General features: G+C 38.6%; 1 protein-coding gene across 1 annotated transcript in view; it reads left to right on the top strand.

Moving 5' to 3' along the window:
• LOC106956355 (SLIT-ROBO Rho GTPase-activating protein 1-like) overlaps positions 1-22,603 on the top strand; it is a 37,519-nt gene that overhangs the window by 7,045 nt on the left and 7,871 nt on the right. The window contains exon 2 of the mRNA XM_015047144.1: positions 18,554-18,749. Coding sequence (XP_014902630.1) covers positions 18,554-18,749 — 196 coding nt within the window. The remainder of the gene's footprint in view (positions 1-18,553; positions 18,750-22,603) is intronic.

Below are 22,603 nucleotides of genomic sequence, written 5' to 3'. Positions count from 1 at the left end.
CTGGATTAGGAGGAAGGAGATTGGGGGATGGGACAGGATGGCAGGTCAGGCCCAGAATAGGTCTGGACAGAGGTCCTATGCTTTGCTTTGTTTCACATTTGTTATCTACAGCATTTTTACACTAGTTGTTGAAATATTTTGGATGGATTGAAACGATTTGGGTGGTACGCTAAGGGAAAGTTCTTTCAAAGTTAGGGTCTAAACTGGGACACAGTAACTACCACTTTACTGTAATTTTCATATCAAATGAGTTACTAGTTGGATAATGTGAGGTTAAATAACCAATCGCTTACTTCACAGTTGATTCAGGAACCAAAGCTGAGATTTGTGAGGCCTCTGTTGGGTCTTTCTGTTCAGTAGACTGTTGCTAGTGAACAACAGTTTGACTGTGAAAAATATGACAGAGACGCTGAACAGTGAAAATTAAGAGGGTGACAATGCATCAAGCATACAAGACTATACATGAATTTTGATTTCAAGAAAATGAGAAAGTGGAGAGTAATTCAGTTCAGATTTACCAAATCCATATATTGTGGTATTTATGTTTGTCTTATTCTAAGGTGGTCATAATGGCAAAAAGGAACAGAAATTCCCATTTATTGTGTACACAAATAGGGTAATAATTTATGATTCTTAAATTGTTTTAAAGAATTAAGTGTTTTTAATATTGAACTAGAGATGATCATTCTAGGCTCATTGAAAAACTGTGAAACGGCCCTGTAGTGCTGATAGAAAGCTATTACGCAAGTGTAGCAACTTGACTGAGGTTAAAGGCTAACCATTTACCTGCCATAGTGCTTATAAATATATATCTGTCCCTCAGTCATACTTTTCTTTCTGCTGATACTCAAAAACTTCCAAAAAAAGGACTTGGAGCATCTTCAATGCTTTTGTAACTGTTGTAGGTTGGCCTAACAATAGTCTTGTAGCTTTGATCAACTCAACAAAGCAACAAGAGAACCACTTCCTTCATTGCTTGAAAAATAATAATAGTCACACATAGACACAGGGTGTTATGGTTAAAACAATCACTTATTTTCAGTGCCCCTAATAATTGCTTACATTTATGTGACCAAACCAAGTCACATGATAACAGTGACGTCGTTGCAAGACATAAGGGAGAAATAACGGGGTGTTTCAACTATTTCTGGCACCACATACCAAGTGTTTCATAAACTGGTTAACACATTTGATAAAGAAAAGATGCTTAGTAACAAAGGAAAAGGTGAAAGGTCAGAGGTCTGATTTAAAGTGTCTTTTTACTTGCATATTTCTCAAAGCAATCTTTCTCTCCCCCAGCCACATTCATTTTCCCATGGAGGGTTAACACTTCACGTTGATGAACAGAAGTTTAATTTACTAATCTTATGGCTTGGTGTTGCCCTCCCCCCCATTTTTCTATTATTTGCCCTAACCTCATGACCTGGGGGGAGCAGCCATTGAGCCTGCTGCCCCTCTAATCAATAGCCAAAGACCACCCCTTGAGGCACAACTGCTCTGACGAGAAATTTGCGTGTATAGGGGTCTCATTGTTACAGAAAGAATGACTTCTTGCAGCCTAACATTATTTGCAGATGGAAGTCAGATTGATTATGGCCTAAGGTGAAGATAAGACTCCAGCCTTGTGTTTATAAATGCTGCATATTGGGAGGTCTTTATGTCTTGGACACCATAGCATGTCTGCACTCTTTGATATGGTTTCTGTTCTTATTGTCTGTGTTCCCTTTCAGTGGTCTTGGTCTGCTTTTAGTAACCCAAAAGGATAGGAAGAGTCTTACATGCACAGAGCTCTCAACGTATCAGAAACACAATAAAGGCTCATTGTGGTTTTTGCAGTAGGGGGAGACTTAAGCTCCTCACACAGCAGCAGTGGTGGATGCTTGAGGAGCCTCGGGCAGACCTCATAAGCTCCGGGCCGAACTCGTCCCTCCCTCTCTGGAGATGGAAACTAAAGCCACATTTGTGGTTCCAGCCACAGATCTATGGAGTGCCCCTGAATTAAAATAAATGGTCCGTTTACAGAAAAGGACTGTCATCCTTGTTTCTTTTCTGCTCATTGTGAGTGGTCACACACAAAGTCCCACTTAGTATTGCATTAGTATGTTAAAGTAAATCTAACAAATCAAATGTCAGGTGACAAAAGAAACTTAATGAACTTATATACTTAGTGCTCTTTTGTGCTTTCTAAACATGTCTAAAGGTGCAACTTTCTGTGAAAACTCAGATTCTTTGGACTAGTTATCAGTTCTTTCTTTAAATAATACCATTATACTATCATCACAAATATTCACATCAGCATTTCTTTGAAACATTGTTATGATTTTTCTATCAAAGTTGCTCCAGTGCTGAATCCAGGCTGGTGCTAAAGCCAGTTCTTTACTGGTTCTATAAAAGAACCAGGTTGGTTTTCCATGCGCAGAAAAGGTGCATGAAGACAATTTGTGGTGTTTAAAAATGCCGTATGTGGTTAAAGTTGGACCACATAAAGAATTCACATAAAGAATTGGTTGAAGAATTCACTTCAACCAAATCGATACCTGTGTTTTTTGGTGGACTAAACAGGGCTGGTGTGAATGCACTGTAAGAGAGTGCCTGTCAGCTCTATATTAAGCAGCCCAAAATTAAATGGAAAACATTCTGTTAGGTTTATTACTCATGTAAATGAGAAGTCTTTTGCCAAGTATGTAAGATGGAGGCAGTTATCTTAAACGATCAGGATTGCAGGACTATTTATTATTTTGGCAATGGACACATTCAGCGTTTATATTTCCTCTCTCTTTTCCTCAAACAAACCCTGGAAGGATGGTTTCTGTCCAAGAAGATTTGATCTCTTGATGAGCAAACACTGGACTCTGCTCTCTGACCTCAATACCCCCGTCTTTGCTGTGCCAACTCTGTTGGATATGTGTGCCAGTTGTGCAGACAGCAGATTCAGTGTGGTTTCTGCTCGTCCGCATAAATCAATCTTTTTTCTCTCGTTTCTGGAAGGAGGTGAAAACACACACTTTGAGGAAAAAGTTGTAATTTTATCTTTAACTTTTACTTGGCTTCTTGTGTTTTTACCGCATTAAAAAAAAACATAAAAAAAAAGGATTGTCACAAGAGTTTGATCATAAAAAAAACAACAAAAAACCCCAAAACAAAGCTATTATGTTCAATATTTACTCCTCATTGCTTATCAGTTTTAGGTGGATATAAGGACTATTATCATGGCTATTTGATCACCACTTAAGATCACTACTGTTTTTAATTAAATAGTTCAGAGTCATAATTTTAGTAGGGGCTGCATAGTGGCACAGTTGTCAAAATTAACCCATTACCTGATTTTTCAAAGTACCAGATAAATGTCCTCAGTTTGCATTGCTATTTATTCACAGTTAAGGGAGAAGTGCTTTTAGCACAACCAACCACAACACCTTCTATTCCAATTGTTTTAACAGAATGCGATTAAAAAATACATGAAAGAAGTGGCTGGGAGAGCAAGAGGCTTTTACTCAGTTTTCTTGAAATGTTGTTTAGTCATTTCTATTTATGGTGGCAGTTTTTTAGGTTAGGATGAAGTAGAGCATATTGCTGTTCCCCCCCCAGATTCCTCAGAACATCTTATTATAGATTAATGGAAGTGGGAAGAAGTGCAAAGCAAAGTTAGTGTTTTCATTTTTTATTTATTTATTTTTTATATCATGTTGGCCTGGAAAGGGAACAAGCGTTCTGCTGTCCTGACCTGCTCTATTTCTTACAGCTATAAGTGGAGCAAAGCCTAACTGCAGAAATGGTCAAATATTCACTAAACACTTTTAAAATCTTGTTTTTATTCATACATTGAGGGAGTCATTATAAGTTTACTAATGAGATTGATTTATGTCAATGTCACAATCGTTTGTGCTTGAGTTTGTCTGAGGCTGGATTCTCTTGCTCTGTTTGCTGCCCTGCACGAACACAGGCACTGTGACCAGCCTCATATATTTCATTTTTTAATCAGGCAGTGTGGCTGAAGTTCCCCTCTTCCTTGGGGTCTTGTGACTTGTAATTGTGTGTTCGAGCGATGTGATGCACACACTAACCCAGGTGGGTGTGTGAATCATGAGTCCCCGTAGCGTCAACTCCCCCGTCCATCTCCCAGCAGCGCAGGAGACTGAAAAGAGAAAGCCCCAGTCCTGCTTTCCATAGTGTAGGACAATAAAGAGCAGTGAAAGCTGATCTGCCTCTTCTTTTGTACTGACTCCCTCTTTGTCCTGTGCCCATGCTGTCTGAACAGCTGCCCCGAGGTTCATCACTCTGTCCAGTCTTGGTAATCTGAAAGCCTTGTAGATCCTGTTAAAGTCACCTCCTACAGGCAAAACTGGCACTCTGCGTCAACTGTACTGTCTTGTCAGTGTTGGTGTTTGTTCAGCGATGATGAAAACAAAAGGCTTTTAATGAGATGCTTTAGGGGACAACTTTAGGGCCATGTCACCTCAGAGCCTGGAAGCCAGACTTGGAGCCTTTTCTCAACTTCAGACATTTGTGCTCTGAGGGGTGGCAGAGGACTGACGGTTAAAGCCTCCCTGAAGGTAGTTTTCAGGAGATAACAGCTCGTAACTCTGTCACTTCCTTAATATCACCGTCTGCTATAATTAAGGTGTGATTAGGTCTTTCCGAGGCCTCTTTATTTGCTCATCTTCTCGGTTCCTATATACGTGTCAGAGCTAATCATGTTAACCTGTCTTGGACTATGGTATCCTATTTAGTGGGGGGATGGGAGATCATTATGGACTTCCTCATTCTTTACAGCTTGGCTTTCACTGCCGGATGCCATGTAAGAAATCAATCCCTGCTGGCTGTGTATGGGACTGTGACAAGGGTACTGATTGGGCCTCGAGCTGCAGTTTGGGGCTCAGCGAAGAAACTCTTTATGAAACCCGAGGAAGGACAAGGATGCAGAATGTGACTTGATAAATGAAGGTACCTTGGATTCTTTATGATTCAGTAGGATTATCATGCTAAATCAGTCAAAATAATTTACCACTTAAAGAATACAATGTGTAACACACCTCCAGTAGTTTCATTGTGCAGAAAATGTTCTACTTGTCTGTTTTTCATTAAAAGAAAAAAAAAAATCACAACTCCTCAAGTGTTGCAACTTCAGTTACAGCTGTAAGTGTTTTAGCTTATGTCTTTACCAGCTGTGTAAATTTATCAGTGTCACTGTGTGTGATATGCATATCAGGGAGAACTGGATGGACTGAAATAAGTGTTGGTAAATTATTTAAGTACCCTTTATACACGTCTGGTCTTGTAGCAAACTGCAAGCAGTACTTCTTTAGGCTTGCTTTCGATATTTACTTTATTTTTGCCACTCTTTCATAAAGACCAGATTTGTAAAAAGTCACAGCTAAAGCTGTCCTGTCTAAAGATCCTCCCACCAGGACTGAGGATTTACACTGTTCAGAACTAGGAATATTATTTTCTAGCCTAACCCTTCCTTAAACCTTTCCTAGACTTTATCCCGGAGCTGTTTGCTGTGTTCCTTGGTCATCACAATTCCATTTGTTGATGTTCTGCAGCACATGTAGAGGCCTTCACAGAACATTTGCTGCACACAGTGGTGGCTCACATGTATCTGCTGCACAGTAAATGGTCCCATCTATCACATTACTTGGCAAGATCTAATAGAAAGGAGCAATCAATAATACTGCCTGAATCACAATGTGGGGTTGGTGGTTTTATGCACTTACTGATCAGTGTTTTCCACCACAGTCTTGCACCAAAGATACTCAAAGTGGAGCTGGATTTATGAGGTCATTGCATCTCTGGAGGTATTTTTTTCTCCATAAGAAAAGAGTTGGTAAAGAGGGACGCTCTCATTGAAAGTTACACAGGAATGAGAACACCATAAACCATAAACCTCAAAGTGGAACTATAGGAGAACAGACAGTTTCTGTTTGAAATGAAGAAATAAATCAAGTAATAATTTTTCATGGGAAATATTCTTTTTTTCTGTCGATCTCCAAGGGCTTGTGCTCGGTTTGTCAGCCTTGTTTAGATTTCTCTGTTTGTCTTGCCTATGGGTATGGAAAGAATAATGGGAAGATTCATCTGTAACTTTTACAACTTAACACATCTGCTCCACAATGTTCTGTTTCCTGCAAGGCAGCCTCATTATTATGCCCTGGCAGTACGACTTTGCCCAAGCAGATTTAGTTGCATCAGGCTGGAAGAAAGAACTGAAATCCTCCAGTATAGCATTAAATTACCTCCTTCCTTTGCTTTGGGTCATCAGTTTGATTAGCTACAGCTCAACAAATATGGACCTTCACATACAATTTCCCTCGCTTCTGGAAGTGTTTTCAAGTTGAATGACGGGTAACTTCTAGTGATTATACACATTTAAAGGGCTTCTCTTTTGGCCTCACTCACTGATTCACAGCCGTTAAATAGCCATTAAAAATGCATGTCTGCCTTTTTTGATCAAAATTAAAAAGTTAACACATGAGCATAATTATACCCCATTTGATTTTTCAGATTATACCGTTTCTTTGAAGTTTTACTCTTGGCAAAATTCCTGTTGCCACTTGAAGCGATCCCCTACGGTTGTCTTTGTGGAAGCAGTCTTGCTGTTTTCTTCTATATGTGAAGGCCTACAAGCAAGCGCAACAACACTTGAAGATGTTATAAGTATATGTTTTGATTTATTAAAGCCATGTTGAGATCGGTGAGATCATCGGCTTTATGGACAAGGGAGATTCAGCAGCAGATGTGGAAGTGAAATTAATCTCTTCTCATCTTAATCCCAAGCTCCTCAGCTCAGGCTCGTCCCATCGTCCACCTGCCCTTAATTCATTAACCTCAATCTTTGACCATAGTTTAAGAGTGGCCATCCAATCAATAACTGTCCCCCAGGCTGCTCCCCTAAACCCTAAAGCTGCTGGCATCAATCCTCAACCAAACATGTGCCGAGTTTAGCGCCAACATCGCCCTGATGCTTTTGAGGTTCTCATCCAACCTTGCTGAATTGAGTTGGTCCAAAATTGACAAAGTTGGGATTGTGTAAGTTGCAAAACATTAAATGTGAGCTTCTGAGATGACCCTCACATGAATCAAGTAAATTGTAAAAGTAATTAGCAGCATTTATTTTGTAACTTTTTTTGGTAGTGAAAATTTTTATATACAAGCTTTTTTTTGTTTCTATACAGTGACTTACAAAAGAAAATAAAATCAAACAGTAAAACAATAAAATAAAAATGAAAACTGTGGCATGCACATGTTTCTGCCCCCTTTACTCTGGTAATGCTCAATAAAATTCATTGTATTTAGAAATCACATAATTAGGAAACAGAGTTCATCTGTGACATCAACGGAAATGTGCCGTTCAGATACATATGTGCTTGTAGCATTACTAAATGTGAAAGAGTTCAATGCAAATGAATATTTCTGCCCATCAGTCATAGTCAGCGCTATAAGTCTGCCAGTCATTTTGGGTGTAGGAGGTCCAGAAGTATTTTCATTAAACAACGTAATTGCAGCTGTCAGAATGCACTGCAGCATAAAACATGCTTGTATTAGACAAAGACAGTCCAAATTTATTTTTTCAGCAGATCTTTTTATGGTAATAACTACATCTCTTCTCTTTTGGGAAACATTTGGACATTTACAGAGCTTATTGGCATTTCTGTTAATCCGTGTATAGAAACCACAGGGCATCTGAAGTAAACTCGTCAAACAAAGTTTGTGCAAAGCTTCACACTGTAATTATACTAGTCTGACGCACTATATTATCCTGAATTTTAAACAAACGAGACACAACGTCATAGCCAAGAGTACCCAGAGGATTCTGAAACAGAAACATCATCTGACTCTGATTCTGGGAACTTTGCCTCCACCTCCTATTCTCTTCAAAGAATGTCAGCTGATCTGACAAATCTGGTGTTTAGTATTCCTCTTAAAGTCTGAGGTGAGGTCACTGTGGAAAGAGACGACAACGCAGACCGAAATTCAGAAAATTCACCTCTAGTTGGTGTACAAAGCTGACTAGAGTAAGTTGAATTTTCTACAAACATTTTGACAACCTCTTTGGATGCTTTAGATTGACAGTCTCTAGGAGTTTGTTTCAACATCATCTCATAATGAGAAAAACCCTTGGCACTCAGTCCTGCGTGTATCTAATGCTGGATATTAGTACTGCTGAAGGACGTCTCTTAAATCACTCTGTTCCTCATGTCAGAGTGTGTGTTTACAATAGGCTAAGAAGTCTCTGAGTGGATTAGTGCAGCTGTCGCAACTGTAGGCCCAGGGTGGGAAAAAGATCAACATCATTGTCTTTGAAGAGTTTGATTTGAGTACAATCCAGGTGGATTACTTTTGTTGGCTGTAGTTTCACATACACAAGGTTTTCTAATATTATGTCCAATTATATGGCTACGTAGTTTCTCATTTTCTAACAGTGAAATAACTCGGCTTAAGGGAAGACCATGGTCACCCGAAACCACTTAAGGCAAGAAGACGTTCAACCTCATGTGTTCTGCTCTAGTATCGATGTACGCAAGTGTGACCACTGTCAGAACGTACACACATCAGACTTTAGTAAATGCAGTGGTAAGCAAAGAACGAAACCAGACCCAACTGAGCTTCCCTTCAAAGGGCTTGATAACATGTGAACTGGACCATGGAGCAGCTAAAACTGGTGTCCTGGTCTGATGAAACTCTGGTTCAATGAAAAAAAGTCATTTTACTAAAAATGAGATACTAACAGTATCCTTTGCCAGTTTTTTAACCAAACAAAAGGACAACATACAACTGAGCACAGACAATGAAACAGACAGACAAATTGCATAAAGATAGAGAGCACATTGTTTCACAAACATTAACACATCCTGTTAACATTCACAAAGCTGATACAAGGATGCTCTGTGCTACTTGGAGATTCATTTAAATGCATTATACCCGAGTAATCAGTACTGCCTGTTGGGTAGACACAGTGGGGTTTGTAAAAGTATTTTTAGAGAAGCCTGATGAGGGATGCATGCGTGTCGTTGTAGCGTGCGTTGAACGACCCACAGAAGGACAAACTTTTATTTATACTGGTCTCAGCCAGCTGCTTCTTTGCAGATAAGACAAGTTATCCTTCTCTTTATGACCTTGAAGTAAGTGTTTTCTTTTCAAAGATTGTTCACAGTAGGAAACTGGAGCAGTTTGAAAGAGACTTTGATTTAATCCATGTCTGTACTTTAAGCTCTTTATAAATCTACTGTGGGTAATACGATCTTATTGAATTAAAACAAACTTGTTTTAAAGTAGTAGATAAAGAGGATGATGGACCGATGAACAAAAGTCCACCTAAACAATCCTAAGATTTGCATGAGCTAAAGGAGGACTCCAGATGGAAGTCATTGTGTGTGATGGAAAAAAAAAAAAAAGCCTATTGTTTGTTGTAGTGCAAATGTGGACATGTACAGTCTTGCTGAAGTTTGGGGAGCTCTTTAGACTGTTGAGACTTTCCCAGACTTTTCATGTGAGGTTTTGTCTGATTGCATTGCTCCTCTTCTTATATACTGTGGAGTGAAAAAGTGTTTGGTCCATTACTTATTTCCTAATTTTTTGATTGTTTCACTTTTGTGTTTCAGAACATCAAACCATATTAAATATTGTATCTTCAAAGACAACACAAATAAACACAAAATACAGTGTTTAGATGGTGTTGATTACTAAGGAAGAAAAAAAAAATCCAAACCTACATGGGTCTGTGTGGAAAAGGTTAATCCCCTCTTAACCTAATAACTGGTTGTCAAGTTTAAATACCTTAAAACCAAAAATTCTGCCCATTTTTACAAAAGAGAACCACAGATTCTCGATTAAATCTTGATTAAACTGGGACGTTTTAACCCAAGAATGTGCTTTCATGTAAACCATTGTAAATGTATATGTTGGTATAAGGATATTTTCCTGGTAATAAGGTAATATTTTCAAGCACATGTTCACACTTTGCACATTAACGAAATATGAAGTCTCTTTGATTGTTTCTCACCGCAGAGGATGCTGCTATCTGACACAGATTGCAGTGCCCAAGATGCTAAAGGCCACAAAAAGTGTGATCCCAACAAAATGTATTGATTTTTGTGGTTGTAACATGAGAAAAAAAAAAAAAAAAAAACAGTGGGAAAACCTTTGCAAGGCGCTGTGTATTCTGTCTGCAAAAAAATGTCTGCTCCTGTAGAGTTTACCTTTCAGCTTGCTTTGAAAATGCATCAACATCAAAGATTGTGCCGCCTTCTTACTGTCGGAAAGGTTACCAAAGCCTTGGCCTTCCTTTCCACCACTTTTTCCAACTAATGACTGGCCTCATACTATTTCTGCCTGCCTTCTATTTCTCTCGCTCACTCTCCCTTCGCAGTGGGTTGGCAGCATACGGTTTATCCTCTGGAATTACAGGGCTGGTCTTGAATAGTAGGGTTGTTCCTTCTCTGCCCATCCAGCTTCTTCACTGGCTCAGCCCTATCAAAGGCCCCGAAACCGCACATCCTGCTACATCCTCTTTTTGTGGTACAGTTATGGATGTTTAGCAACATAAGAAGGGAAGCACATGAACGATGTGGATGACGCTATTCTTAGCCGCTTAGAGGACACATGGAAATAAGGAAGGAATTCCGGTTTTCTTTGTAGGTCGTGTAGTCCTCCTTTTTTCCTTCTTATTTGCACAGTGCAGAAAAGTGATCCCAAGCTATTTAACACTGACGTACTGTCTGTTTGTTCTACAAAATGTTGTTTGTGCATTTGAAAACAATTAAGGCCAGTAGTTTAACAGTTAACTTAGAAATCACCATGGGGGAGTTTTAGGATTTGGAGCATAATTGAGACTAAAAGTCTTTTGCAAGGCCACTTATTTTTTATTATTTTTATTTTGCTTGTTCTGCCAGTAGATTCAGTTCAGTTTTTGGGCTGTCATAACTTAGGTACACTAACCTAACAGATATTAGATAAACCACTGAATAGGTTCCCATGATAAATGCATGTACTTATGAATAAGATATAAAGGCTTCTGTGAGTTTGGGAGCTGCAGGATTCTCTCTGTAAATTTAGCTATTTATCACAGAAAGGAGGATGTTTAACCTTGGTTGGGTTTTGTGTGCTGTACCTATAAGCAAACACCAAAAATGTTGGAGATGCAGGAAAAAAAAAAAATCTAAAATGAGATTTTTCCCTTCTACACAGTTCAACAGCCTTTCAGCCAAGTAGACATGTTTACAGAGAAAGGTTCTGCTGTTACATGATGTCATGAAAGGTAGGGGGTTTCCGAGCCTGCTAGACCATCTAATATGCAGTTCAGAGAAGCCGCCTTGTATTGTTTTGTTGTGGTTGTTGTTTTAAATCCAATTGAAGAAAACCCAACTTGGAATATGTTACTGGATTTTCTGTCACCTTGATTCCCACATCTTTGTTTGAGTTTCTGTGAATCCCCTAATTTCAAACCATCTCTGTAATAACATTCATTCCAGGCACCTAATCTGACTATCTGCTAGTCCTCTTGGTGCCATAGGAAGTATTTAATATTATACCACATTGTCTTCTTGCTGGTATTTGTTGTCATTCAGTTTTAAATGAAGAATATTTGTGTATGGAGTTGAAAGTGCAAAATAGCCCCTGGGTTTGTTTGTTTTTTGCCTGCTTTTGCTTCCTTTTTCAATCATTTTGAATTGCTTAGGCTGCATTGTTTCCACTCTTACTCTCGGCTGAGCTTTCTGTATGAAAGCTGCACATTCTTGGTTTTAAGCTCTTGCTTTCTTTGACGTGCATGTCAGGTTGGGTGCATCTTGGCCACAAAGACTTCAGCCAGTTATGTGCATGCATGTTCGTGGTTGTTTAGTGGGTGTTTTCTTTACCCTGGTGATCCACCTTAAGACTGTCCAGATTAAACACTCCCTCTGTCCAGTTGAACTTCGACAGGATGAGCATTTTCTTTGGCAGGTCTAAAAACTGCATGCCTGCTGAAATGGTACAATGTATTCACTTCTGCTGAATAATACAATCCTCAAGGGCAAGAAATGCTTCATTTGTCTAATAAAATACAGTATTTTCTTCAAATAACTGTGGAGCCCGTAGAAGTACGGTGAATTCATCTCAAACTTAAGAAACGAGTTTGAGATGATTTAAAATGACAAAGTGCATTACCTGTGTGGAAGCAGCCATCGGACTCAAACACTGTTGACTTTATCTCCTCTCGTACACATCCCCTTGAAGTTCACAACTAAGGAATAGTTCCTGAAAGCTGCAGCTAACTTGTATAAAAATAAGTTTTTTATATACGTTAAAACCATCACTGTGTTCTGACAGTAAAACAGATCATCTAGGATAAGATCGAGCTCCTCTACCTCCTCCATGTGCAGAGAAACATTGCTTCTGGTCAAAAACAACCAATTAGGAGACAGAAAGAGGGTCTTAGCACTGTCAATCATGATGGTGTACGCGCTGCTCAATTCCCAGGGTAGTAAATATGACCACTGATGATGGCGGGTTAACGGTTTTCCTGTAACGTTAAGTTGTTTCTCCGCCATTAGCACAACTGCGGCAAATCGGCAATTTTGAACTTGTACATTCTTTGCAAATACCTGATTCATTTTATGCTGTCAGAACTTAGTGACAGTTTTAAATAAATATGTAAAAATAATCTATATTTTGTAAAAGTCGCCTACTGCAGCTGCAAAAGAAACCCCTTATTGCCGCATGTCTCAGATTCATCTTTCATAGTTCGCATTAGTCAACTCTGCCAGGATGTTACAGGTTAACTTTGCTTGACTGCAAGTAAATATTCCAACAGATGAAAGCTTGTGTGCATCTCTTCCTGACGTTTCTCATGCTGCACCCCTCTTTGGCTCTGCAGCCACATGGTATTCATGGTATTGTTACCCCAAACAAGCGTCCCAACCGTAAAAGCTGCAGGCATGCCTGGCCAAGTTTGTTGCCTGGGGTTGGTTTAGATGAGAGCAAGTCGCCGCTTTGACATAGGAGCTTTATACCCTTTATCTCTCGCATCACTAATATCCCCAAACAAAAGCACAAAGGCATACCTGATGCAAGGTGGGGTATCGTTTTTCATTTGCAGCGGCAAAAATAGTTAGAACCTGTCATTATTCTGTGCTGTAATCTTTTCAATTTTGCCAGATTGCAGCACTTTGCCCAAGCTGCCTTTCAGTTTAAGGATTAACTTTGTGTCTTTAGGCTTCACACAAGTGTGAGACCAGCGCTGGTCCATTTAGGGCAGCAGACAGAGCAGCTGGGAATGCTTTGGAGATGAATGGTAAAAGTGGGCGAGGACTGGTCGAGAGACTGAAAGGGATCAATGTATTTCTCTCAGATTCCTTCCTCTCTGAAGTTGAGACACAGTTATGCTTGTACCGAAATATTTTTGCACTCTTAAAGCTGCAGTGTGTATCTTTCATAAAAAAAAAAAAAGTATTTGTTAAAATTGTCACTATGTTGTGACGATATACTGTGAGACATATAATCTGTGAAAAAAATCTAGCTTGTCAGCCTTCAGCCAGTGCTCCCAGTACTATCGACAGAAAGACCTGTATTTTTACAGGAAGTAGAATGACTCAAAACCAAAAAAAACCAACAATGTGCCTCTCTACAATGATAGATTTTCACCAGTGAACAGTAATAACCTAAAAGTCGGTTAAATCGAAACCAAAGCCACAGAACCTGGCTTAATGTTCTTTACTATCACTCCATGATGTCTGCTCTGGATAGAAAACATCACAAATCACAGTGACACTTATTTTATACTGCATTACCCATTTCCCAAAAACAAAAAAAAATAAATCAAAATATTCAACACAAAGCAGACATTAAGCCACACAAATCTTTGCTGGTTCTGTCAGATGTCCCATAACAGCAGGTTGGTGTCCACATCAAACAAGATGCCTCAACGTTAACCTGCAGCTGAACAAACAGCTCTGACTCTAAAATGTGCTTTTATCCCCCAACATTAAGCTTCTAATTCTGTTATTTGGTTTGGATCAAAACGCTGGTCCTTACCAAACACCATAAACTCTGCCGTGATTGATCCCGCTCTCCTGCTTGCTTTGGGCTTCTTATCTGTGGGGGCGTTGCTTTAGCTGCTGTGGCTTTTGGCTCATAAGCAGTTTAGAAGAGCTCAGTCTAATTGGCAGGGATTATTAGATTCCACTTATTGAAATTGCATTATTAAATATAACCTTGTGGAGTGGAAGTGACAAAGATTTAGGGGTTCATTTTGGATTGCTACAAACCTAATGTAACACCCCTGAATTGGAACCGCGACTCGTATCTCAGCTGCTCTCGTATTTGCTATTTGAGCTTTACACGTTTATGCTCTGACATTTGTTTATTAGGCCTATACATGCATTAGTAATAAAAAATATTATTTTTTGTCGCTTGTTTTAATCATATTTGCTGTGAAGGAAGGATGTTTTGTTTAGCAAATTGATATAAGTAGGGAGAATATTTAAGAATAAGCCTTACTTTGCGTTGTGTAACTTTTGATTCCGTTTAAAGAATAAGAGTAATAGGGTCAGGCCTTTTTTTTTCCCCATTCTGACCCAGCAGTCATCCTCTGGATAACAGTAGCCTGCAGTACTTGTGTTGGAAGCCTCTTTGTGGTTTTGGAAGCTGCGAGGATGTCAGTCAGATGCTGTAATGGAGAACACGTTGCCAGATCTGTAATATTTTTGAGATAAAGCCCATTCTCAAAGTTTGCAGGAATATGTTTGTAATTTGGCGCTGTTTTAAGTGCTCTGATGGAATCGATTTGGCATTTTGGCAGATCTTACTTTACTACTGCACAGACCCAGACGGCTGCTAAAGTCGTAACTGTAATCTCCATTGATTGTTGCTATTTGCAAAACTCTTATTACCTCTAATTTGACTGAGTAGACATTCTGGGTCATATGTTTTTTTTTGTTTTTTCTTTTTCTTTTGGCCTCATGATGACGAGTCACATTGTCAAGTAAAACTTTGAAAGTACGTCAGCATACACGATAGTACTTTAAATGGTGTGTCCACCCAAACCGTCAAGGAGAGAAGAAACCGGACAAGATCCACAGCTCAGGCGGGAGAATCTGCTGGAAGGACAGCTATTATGTATACGCTGCACATATCTGGCCTTATTGAAAGAGAAATGTGAAAAAGCTCAGTTCCAGAATGAACTGGATCTGACAGACGGACAGAATGAACTGAATGAAATGCAGCGCTGGGACAGACTGAATGAACTGTCGGATCCAGTTCATTCTGTTACTAATCAAGAAGCGCCAGATGACGGCGGGACCCAGTTCGTCATTTATCGGACATTAACCTGCCTTTTAACAGGGAAATCTTCCTGCCATGTGATCAAGCTGCTGATGTAATACGAAGCTTTTCCTCCAGGAGCTATTTTGTAATTACCTCTGCTGGTATTTATCCTGTCTTGTATCCAGCCTCCAGCAGAGGCAAATAAAACTCCCCTGGTCCCAAGTAATAGATCTGGAGCAGATGGTGAGGCCGGCAACCCTCTTGTAGTATCACTCTCCAGGCCTTTGCTGCTATTTCAGGTGCTGACGAGGAGGTGCATGAGCTGAGCTGCATGTGTAAATGCAGCGCTGGGACTGATCTATGATATGTTCTGTAAGAAATGGCAACTAACTTAGAGAAACTGTTGCCTGAGAACAGTGGTTCCCACTCTCTTTTACATTGTTACCCTCCTCCACCACCACCACGATGCTGTGACTCTTGAATGCATGCAGACAGGCTAATTCAAGCTTGTGCGTGTATAAGCAGCAACAACAAAAGTAAATCTCCTTGAAGTAAGCAGTTTTTTTTATTGCTGAACTCTGTTGAAGTTTTAAATTTTACCCAATTGCTACTGTTTGGTTGTATTTGGACATATTCAATTCACCAGTTAAACGCTGTGAAATCTCTACGAAGAAAGATGTGCCAAGCTGAACGAGTTGGCAGTTAATGTTGATTCAATACTGGGAAGCATGACCAACACGGACTTGAACGGCTTTGTTGATTTCCTCTGCTGCTATTGCTAAAACTACTGGCTACAATTCAGAGCCCATGTTGGGAACCATTAGTTTAGATAAATGAATTGTTGCATGTAGCAACATGATGGATGCATACTGCAGCAGGCAGATTGCCTCTCTGATAAGTTAGATATATTTGGGTTCAAGGGCTTACAAAAAGTTATTTGTTACTCTCTGACATCAGATGAGTTGTTTTTACAGCGGTGCGGTCTTTCACCCACAATGGGTCAGTACCCGTCCTGCTTACTAAGCATTTTTGGTGACAATAGAAGGGATCTGTCTGGCAAATCTGAGTTGCAACTTCGTGGATTTTTATTTCCGTGAATGGTCGTGTTGGAAGCAGATTCTCTGCTGGAGTTCTTGGACAGTATCCCATAGGAAAAATAAAATTATCTTCAAGAAAAATGACATCATTTTGCTCTCATTGACTCATGTTTTTTTTTTTTTGTTTGTTTTGTTTGTTTTTTAGTAAGATGATTTTGTTTGTTTGTTTGATGTGCCTTACTTCTGGTGTCCCAATGTGTGAATGTAACTATAAAAACAAATCCAATTCTGAAGATTGCTTGTTTCAAAGCAAAGAAATAGACTTCAGTGAACTCGAACGCCCTCCCATAAACCCCTACAGTATGAGGCCTCCACATGTGTTTGCCATACATACTGCCTCAGAATGGCAGGAATGCAGCATGTAATATAGTAAAACATACAAGGACAGGCAGATCATTTTAGGTTTGGTAAAAACACATTGTGGTTTGATTTTTTTTAATGCATTAAAGGGCATGTGTGCCAGATCCAGTTCATTCTGTTTGATTTGTAAGAAACCTGTCAGACACCTGACATTGCTCTTAGCAAGGGGCTCGTATAACGCCTCTCTTTGATCAACGGGACTCAAACTCCAAAGGAAGTTTCACTTGAGATATTTGCCTGTGGGATTAAATGATTCTCTCTCTTTCTTATATAAACCCGTCAGATCAGAGTTTCAGTTCATGCTTACCATGACATGGATAAATATGACAAAGTTTTGCAACTTTTTGGGGGAGAAACTGCTTGTCGGTACGAACAGAGGTTTCTGTTTAAATTGTTCTTGATTTAGTAAGGAATGAAGAGCATCTCTCTGCCACTCAACAACGGATAAAACTTGTTCTTATGACTTTGAAGAGTTCTTTCCATTGTTTTTTGTTTTTTTTTTTAGCTAACTTTAAAAATATAATTTCCAGTTTGTTTCAAACTTCTCTGAAGATTTGGCTAAACTATTCCTTTAACCATTTATCATCGGTCTTGATGAGGTTATGCTTAAAGATCCTCATCAAGACTGATGATTTTGGATGATTTCCAAAATCTGCTTTTTTGGCTTTTTTAATTTAGGTATTTTTTATATCATGTATTACATCTTGTGTAATTTTGCATGTGTGGGTCTTGCCTAATTTTCCTGAATGGCTCATTAGAGCTTTAGTAGCTGTTTTGATAAAGCCTCATAAATACCAGCTGTTTTAGTAATAAAACTATTGCATGAAAAAAATATGATTGAAATGGACAGCAAACTATATTAAATGTACGTTATTGTGCAAGTGATGTGGTAAATCACTTTAAAATTATAAATCCAGTTATTTATAAATGACAAAATATTTCCCCTTTTCCATGTGTTTGGTCAGCTTATGGAAAAAGTTTTTAAAAACCAAGATTTTCAGCCAGATGTCGATTAAAGGCCAGTTTTTTTTTTTTATTTTTTTTTTTTATTGTTGTCACAGTGTTAAATAGTTTGGTAATAAAACATAATTTGCAAATCACGTTGTGTTGTTGACATTGCCAGGCTTGTATTTTCCCATGATAGGTGGTTTCTATCCTATCACAAGAAATCAATTACACAAGGCCTGGGCAGGATGTGGCAAGCAGAGGCAACAATGTGTCTGTTTGGATCCCAGTTTACCTGTTCAACAGGAAAGATGTTGATATTATTCCCTTGGGGGAAAAAAAACAAACAAAAAAACAAAGTTGGATGTTATTTTTTTATGCACAAAGAGCTGGTTGAGACGTGACCTGCCCCTCCATTTTTTAAAGTGGATATTGTGGATCGATGTGAAAGTCGCAAAAACAACAGCATTTGTAGCTTTTTAAACTCCCCATGATGAGAAACAGGAGAAACTGATTGCATTTGTTGCAGGAGTTGTAGCTTTAATGAAACACCTGGGACCAGTTTTGTCCACCGTGCCAGCCTCTTTAAAAGTTTTACAGAGACTCAGAAGCATAATGGCCTGTTTTGACCCATTCACTCAAACTTCCATGTGTGACTACTGCATGTAAATTATTGGGAATGCAGATCATTTGTCCTCATCCTCAGTGCTGACGCAGACAGTTGTGTAGTAATGTTTTGCAAAGCTAAATTGCAAAGCTTCATAATTATATTTATGCATTCAGATATTTGGAACTGTTTGGAACATTTACGACAAGTTAAGATGCACCTTGGTCTGTTGTATGTTTCTGCTTTCCTGAGTCATTTTTACAATCCTGTTCCTCATGTACGTCTCACCTTTGCATGTTTTCAGAGATTAGGACGCAGCTGGTGGAGCAGCAGAAATGCCTCGACCAGCAGACGGAAATGCGGGTGCAGCTGCTGCAGGACCTTCAGGACTTCTTCAGAAAGAAAGCAGAAATTGAAATGGAGTACTCCAGAAACCTGGAAAAACTGGCTGAGCGCTTCATGGCGAAGACTCGCAGCACCAAGGACCACCAGCAGTATAAGTAAGTAGATGCTAATTTCCTGATGGGTTTTGTTCATGATTGGCTTCTGTTGAAAGGCTAAAAGAAAAACGATTCCTTGTTAACCACATTGCCGTTTTTAAATTTCTTTTTTTCCTACTTATTGTTAAAGATGGCTGCTAAAACTTTTTTGGTAAGCGCATCGTGTTCACTCTGGAATTTTATATATATATATATATAATTTTTTTTCACTTATATTGTATATTAATAACATAAGAGAAAGCCACTAAGTACGTTTGATTTAATCTCTATTTTCATGTTCTTTTTAAGCAGTAAGTTTCTTGTAATACTGTGCAGTAGAATTAATAGTAATAATGTTATTTATACCAATTATGACTTTTTCCATGTATAAACATTGAGTAAATATTTCCAAAATTTGCTGTTTATAGAGTTAAACAAGTTTAATGAAGCAAATTGTAGTTGGCTAATTAGTCAGGCTAACCAGCAATTATGCAAATTTACATTTCAATGAAATTTCACACAACAGAACATACATTTTACCCGATTGTAAAAGCTGTGGGAATTGAACATTTCTTCAAATTTTCTCCTCCCACTAATTTGTATTCAAGGTGCCTTTTGGATTTTTTTTGTAAGTTTCTTCAGTCCTCGCTACATTACCACGGTAAATTGATCTTCTCATGTAAAAAGCAGACAAATTGTTTAAACTAGTGCAATGAACTAAAGTAAAATCCACGCTGTCTACATAACCCCCACTCTCCATCTGAAGCCTGGATTGCTTTAGCAGCTGGGTGTACACCCATGTGTAATACTTGCAATGGAGGCTCTATTATGGGACTCTGAGGTTACTTCATTGTACAGTCTGGTCATTTTGTCCACAAGGTCCACTTTTGGCTTTGAGCACATTTCTAGTGTAAATATATGACATTTAGGAAAGGAAAGGAAAAAAAAAATCTTCCTGCAAGTTTTAAATCATCACATTTTTTGTGCTCACATAAACAAACGGACAGTGTGGCCATGATATTCTCAGGGGTCGCTTTGATTGGGCACATTTCCTTGTGTGTGAAAAGGGGTGTTTTCGTTTTCATTTTTCTGTAGCCTCAAGAACCCCAAGCCAGTTTTTACATGGTTTGTTATGGTTAAGCAGCAAAATATGAAAACAGAATTTAAAAAGGAAGCTAAATCTGGACCTTAGTCTAGACAAGCTGCATTTAAAAGGGAGGTTGCTGCAATTTAACTTAACTCATCTTAAGATGAGCTGTCAAGATGTTGCTTTTTTTTTCTATAAAACTGCAGAGAGTTTAATTGTTTGTGTCAAGCTGAGTATTTTTAGACAATATTAGGAATATGTCTATTCTAACTTTGAGCCTCCTCCCTTGAGTATTTGTTTAAACGGCGCCTAGGTAACAAGGTGAGATACAGGTGGAGGTTGACGCTGTGCCTCAATAGGCTCTCCTAATAAACCATGTTGCTGACGTAGCTATATAAACATCATCTCACAGTGTGCTCCTAATGGCCTGCAAGAATCATTGCTTGGGTTTATTTTTGTGTCCAGTGACACTAAATCTAGGTGGGGTTTTTTTTTCTGTTGGAAGACAAAAATGTACTTATGTTGTTACAAGGAGCTAAAACAGCATCTTTCTCACACGGCTATGGGCTCAGAAAAACATTTTCACACAGTTGGAGTTCAGTCCTTCATCCTCCTCAGGAGTGAAATGAAGGTTGTGAATGTCAGAAATCACAGGCTTGGTGACATTTGGGGGTTATGGCAATGACTCACTGCTGCAGAGGAATTCAGTGTGGTTCTGGAGGAGCACTCTTCTCTTCTGCACTGCCATGAAGCAGGATAAAAATGGGAGTAAAGCAGAAGTTAAGTTATGGAAAAGACATGGTTCTGTTCACTTAAAAAAAAAAAAGCTAAAAGACTAGCAAGATCTTTTGGGATACATCTTTTCAATCTTCACTAGTCTAGGCTAAATGTTTTGTGGATTTTTCTTTGCAAAAAGGTGCATTTTGGAATATTGCAATGACAAATGTGTACAATATTGCAATTGCAAAATACTGCTAGGATGCAATATTGTTTGACTTATGGATTTTAAATGCCTTACATTTACATTCTGCTTGTGAATTATATATTTCATTTGTCGGATGGACTTTCACTGCTCTCCCTTTTTCCATGTATTCTTGAAAGTCTGATAGGAGGAAGTACGTTATGTTGGGGCAAATTAGGGGGCAGATGTGGGAGAAAAAAATATTTAAACATAACTATTAGTAATCAAAAAACTGCACGGATTACATCAGGTTCAGTAAATGAAAGCTGACACACTCGATTTGAAAAAAACGTCTACAGCTTTGAGCTTCTTAGATGTCAGATGATGCGGTGAAACAGCAGCAGTCTTTCATTAAACTGAACCATTGCTTATGTGTCAAAGATGTTGAGGGAAAAACCTTTAATGCAGCTAGTCCTTTCCAGTAGAGACATAAAACAGCAGGGCAACATCAGAGTTCCCATGCACACAGCAAGAATCTGTTGGAAAGTCTTGCATTTGTGCTTGTGTGGCTATTTGTGGAATAAACACATAAAAACATGTCCATCTCTTAGAGCCTGTGGGCATGCTTTCGTAACCTTAACCATTATGACTGAATGCCATGAAGAAACTCTGCTGCTAACCCATAAACCAATTATTGAAAATAAATACTTTTACCTTAAACCTAGGTCTTGACATAAAAAAAAATCTATCTGTTCATCTGGTGACCAGAATTTCACCCCTAGTGGAAAATGAGGTCTCCATATGTGTGTGTGCAGTTGGATTTTGCTCTGTAGTATTTTAATACAAAGAAGCAGATGCACACATCATGACTAAAAGAAAGTAAACCCTCTTTCAATTTAAGCATTTTGGCCAAAACTACTTCTTCTCACTGCTTCAGTGCATTTCATTTTCATTTCTTTACTGCCACCCTGCAGAACCGACACATTATTTCAATCAGTATCTCAATCCTGTTGAGATCTGGACTTTAACTATATATATATTTATATATATAGAGCTCAGTTTAAGCCAAGCTTTAACTCTTATATAGCAGGCCTCACATGTGACTCTGGAAGCCTTTGCCTTACATTTTCACTCAACTGCAACAGGCTTAAGTAGTTAAATGAAAAATCTGAAGAATGTGACACTTTTTGTGTCTGATTACTGAAACGGTCGATAGCCCTGCTATAGTGTCCCAAGTGCTCCGACTGCAAAAGCCCAAGTCATCACCGCTCCACCACCGTGCTTGAATGTCAGGTTGAGGTTTTAAGCTGTGCTGTATTCTCCAAAGAAAAAAAACAACTGTTTTTTTTTTTTTTTTTTTCAGTCTGCCTGAATCGCATTCAGGCAGAAAAGAGCTGCAGAGGATTAAAAAATGTGTCATTTGAGATTATGTTAGGAAAGATACGAGTCACTTTAAAAATATATATTTAAATAGTTGTAACGTATTTCTGCTTCAGCTTAGATCCTCACATAGACCCAAGACAGTGAGTGTTATATTTTCAGCTACATAGAAAAATTATAGCTCATATCTGCCTCAACAACACTGAAAAAGACACAGCTGCTATTTTTTGGCAAAGAAACCCCCTAGTTGTCATTTTTCATTGATTCTAATGGCACATCAAACTTTTTGACTGCATAAAAACAACAAGCATTGCTGAATGTTTTACTGGCACAGCGAGCTTGAATGCGTAGCAGTTACATTGTTACCAGATATTTATTGCAGACCAAGAAGCTTTTTGTGATATTCATATTGTGTCCATTTGTATTTGTGATAATGATAACGTTTTTTTTTTTTTTTTTTTTTTTTTTTTTTTTTTTTTTTTTTTTTTTTAGTCTTGTTTATTTGTG

The sequence above is a fragment of the Poecilia latipinna genome, unplaced genomic scaffold (genome assembly GCF_001443285.1).
Source record: "Poecilia latipinna isolate Pla-1442-1.1 unplaced genomic scaffold, P_latipinna-1.0 Scaffold810, whole genome shotgun sequence".
Lineage (NCBI taxonomy): Eukaryota > Metazoa > Chordata > Actinopteri > Cyprinodontiformes > Poeciliidae > Poecilia > Poecilia latipinna.
Note: the sequence above shows the minus strand (reverse complement) of the source record. Positions and strands in the feature narration are given on the sequence as shown.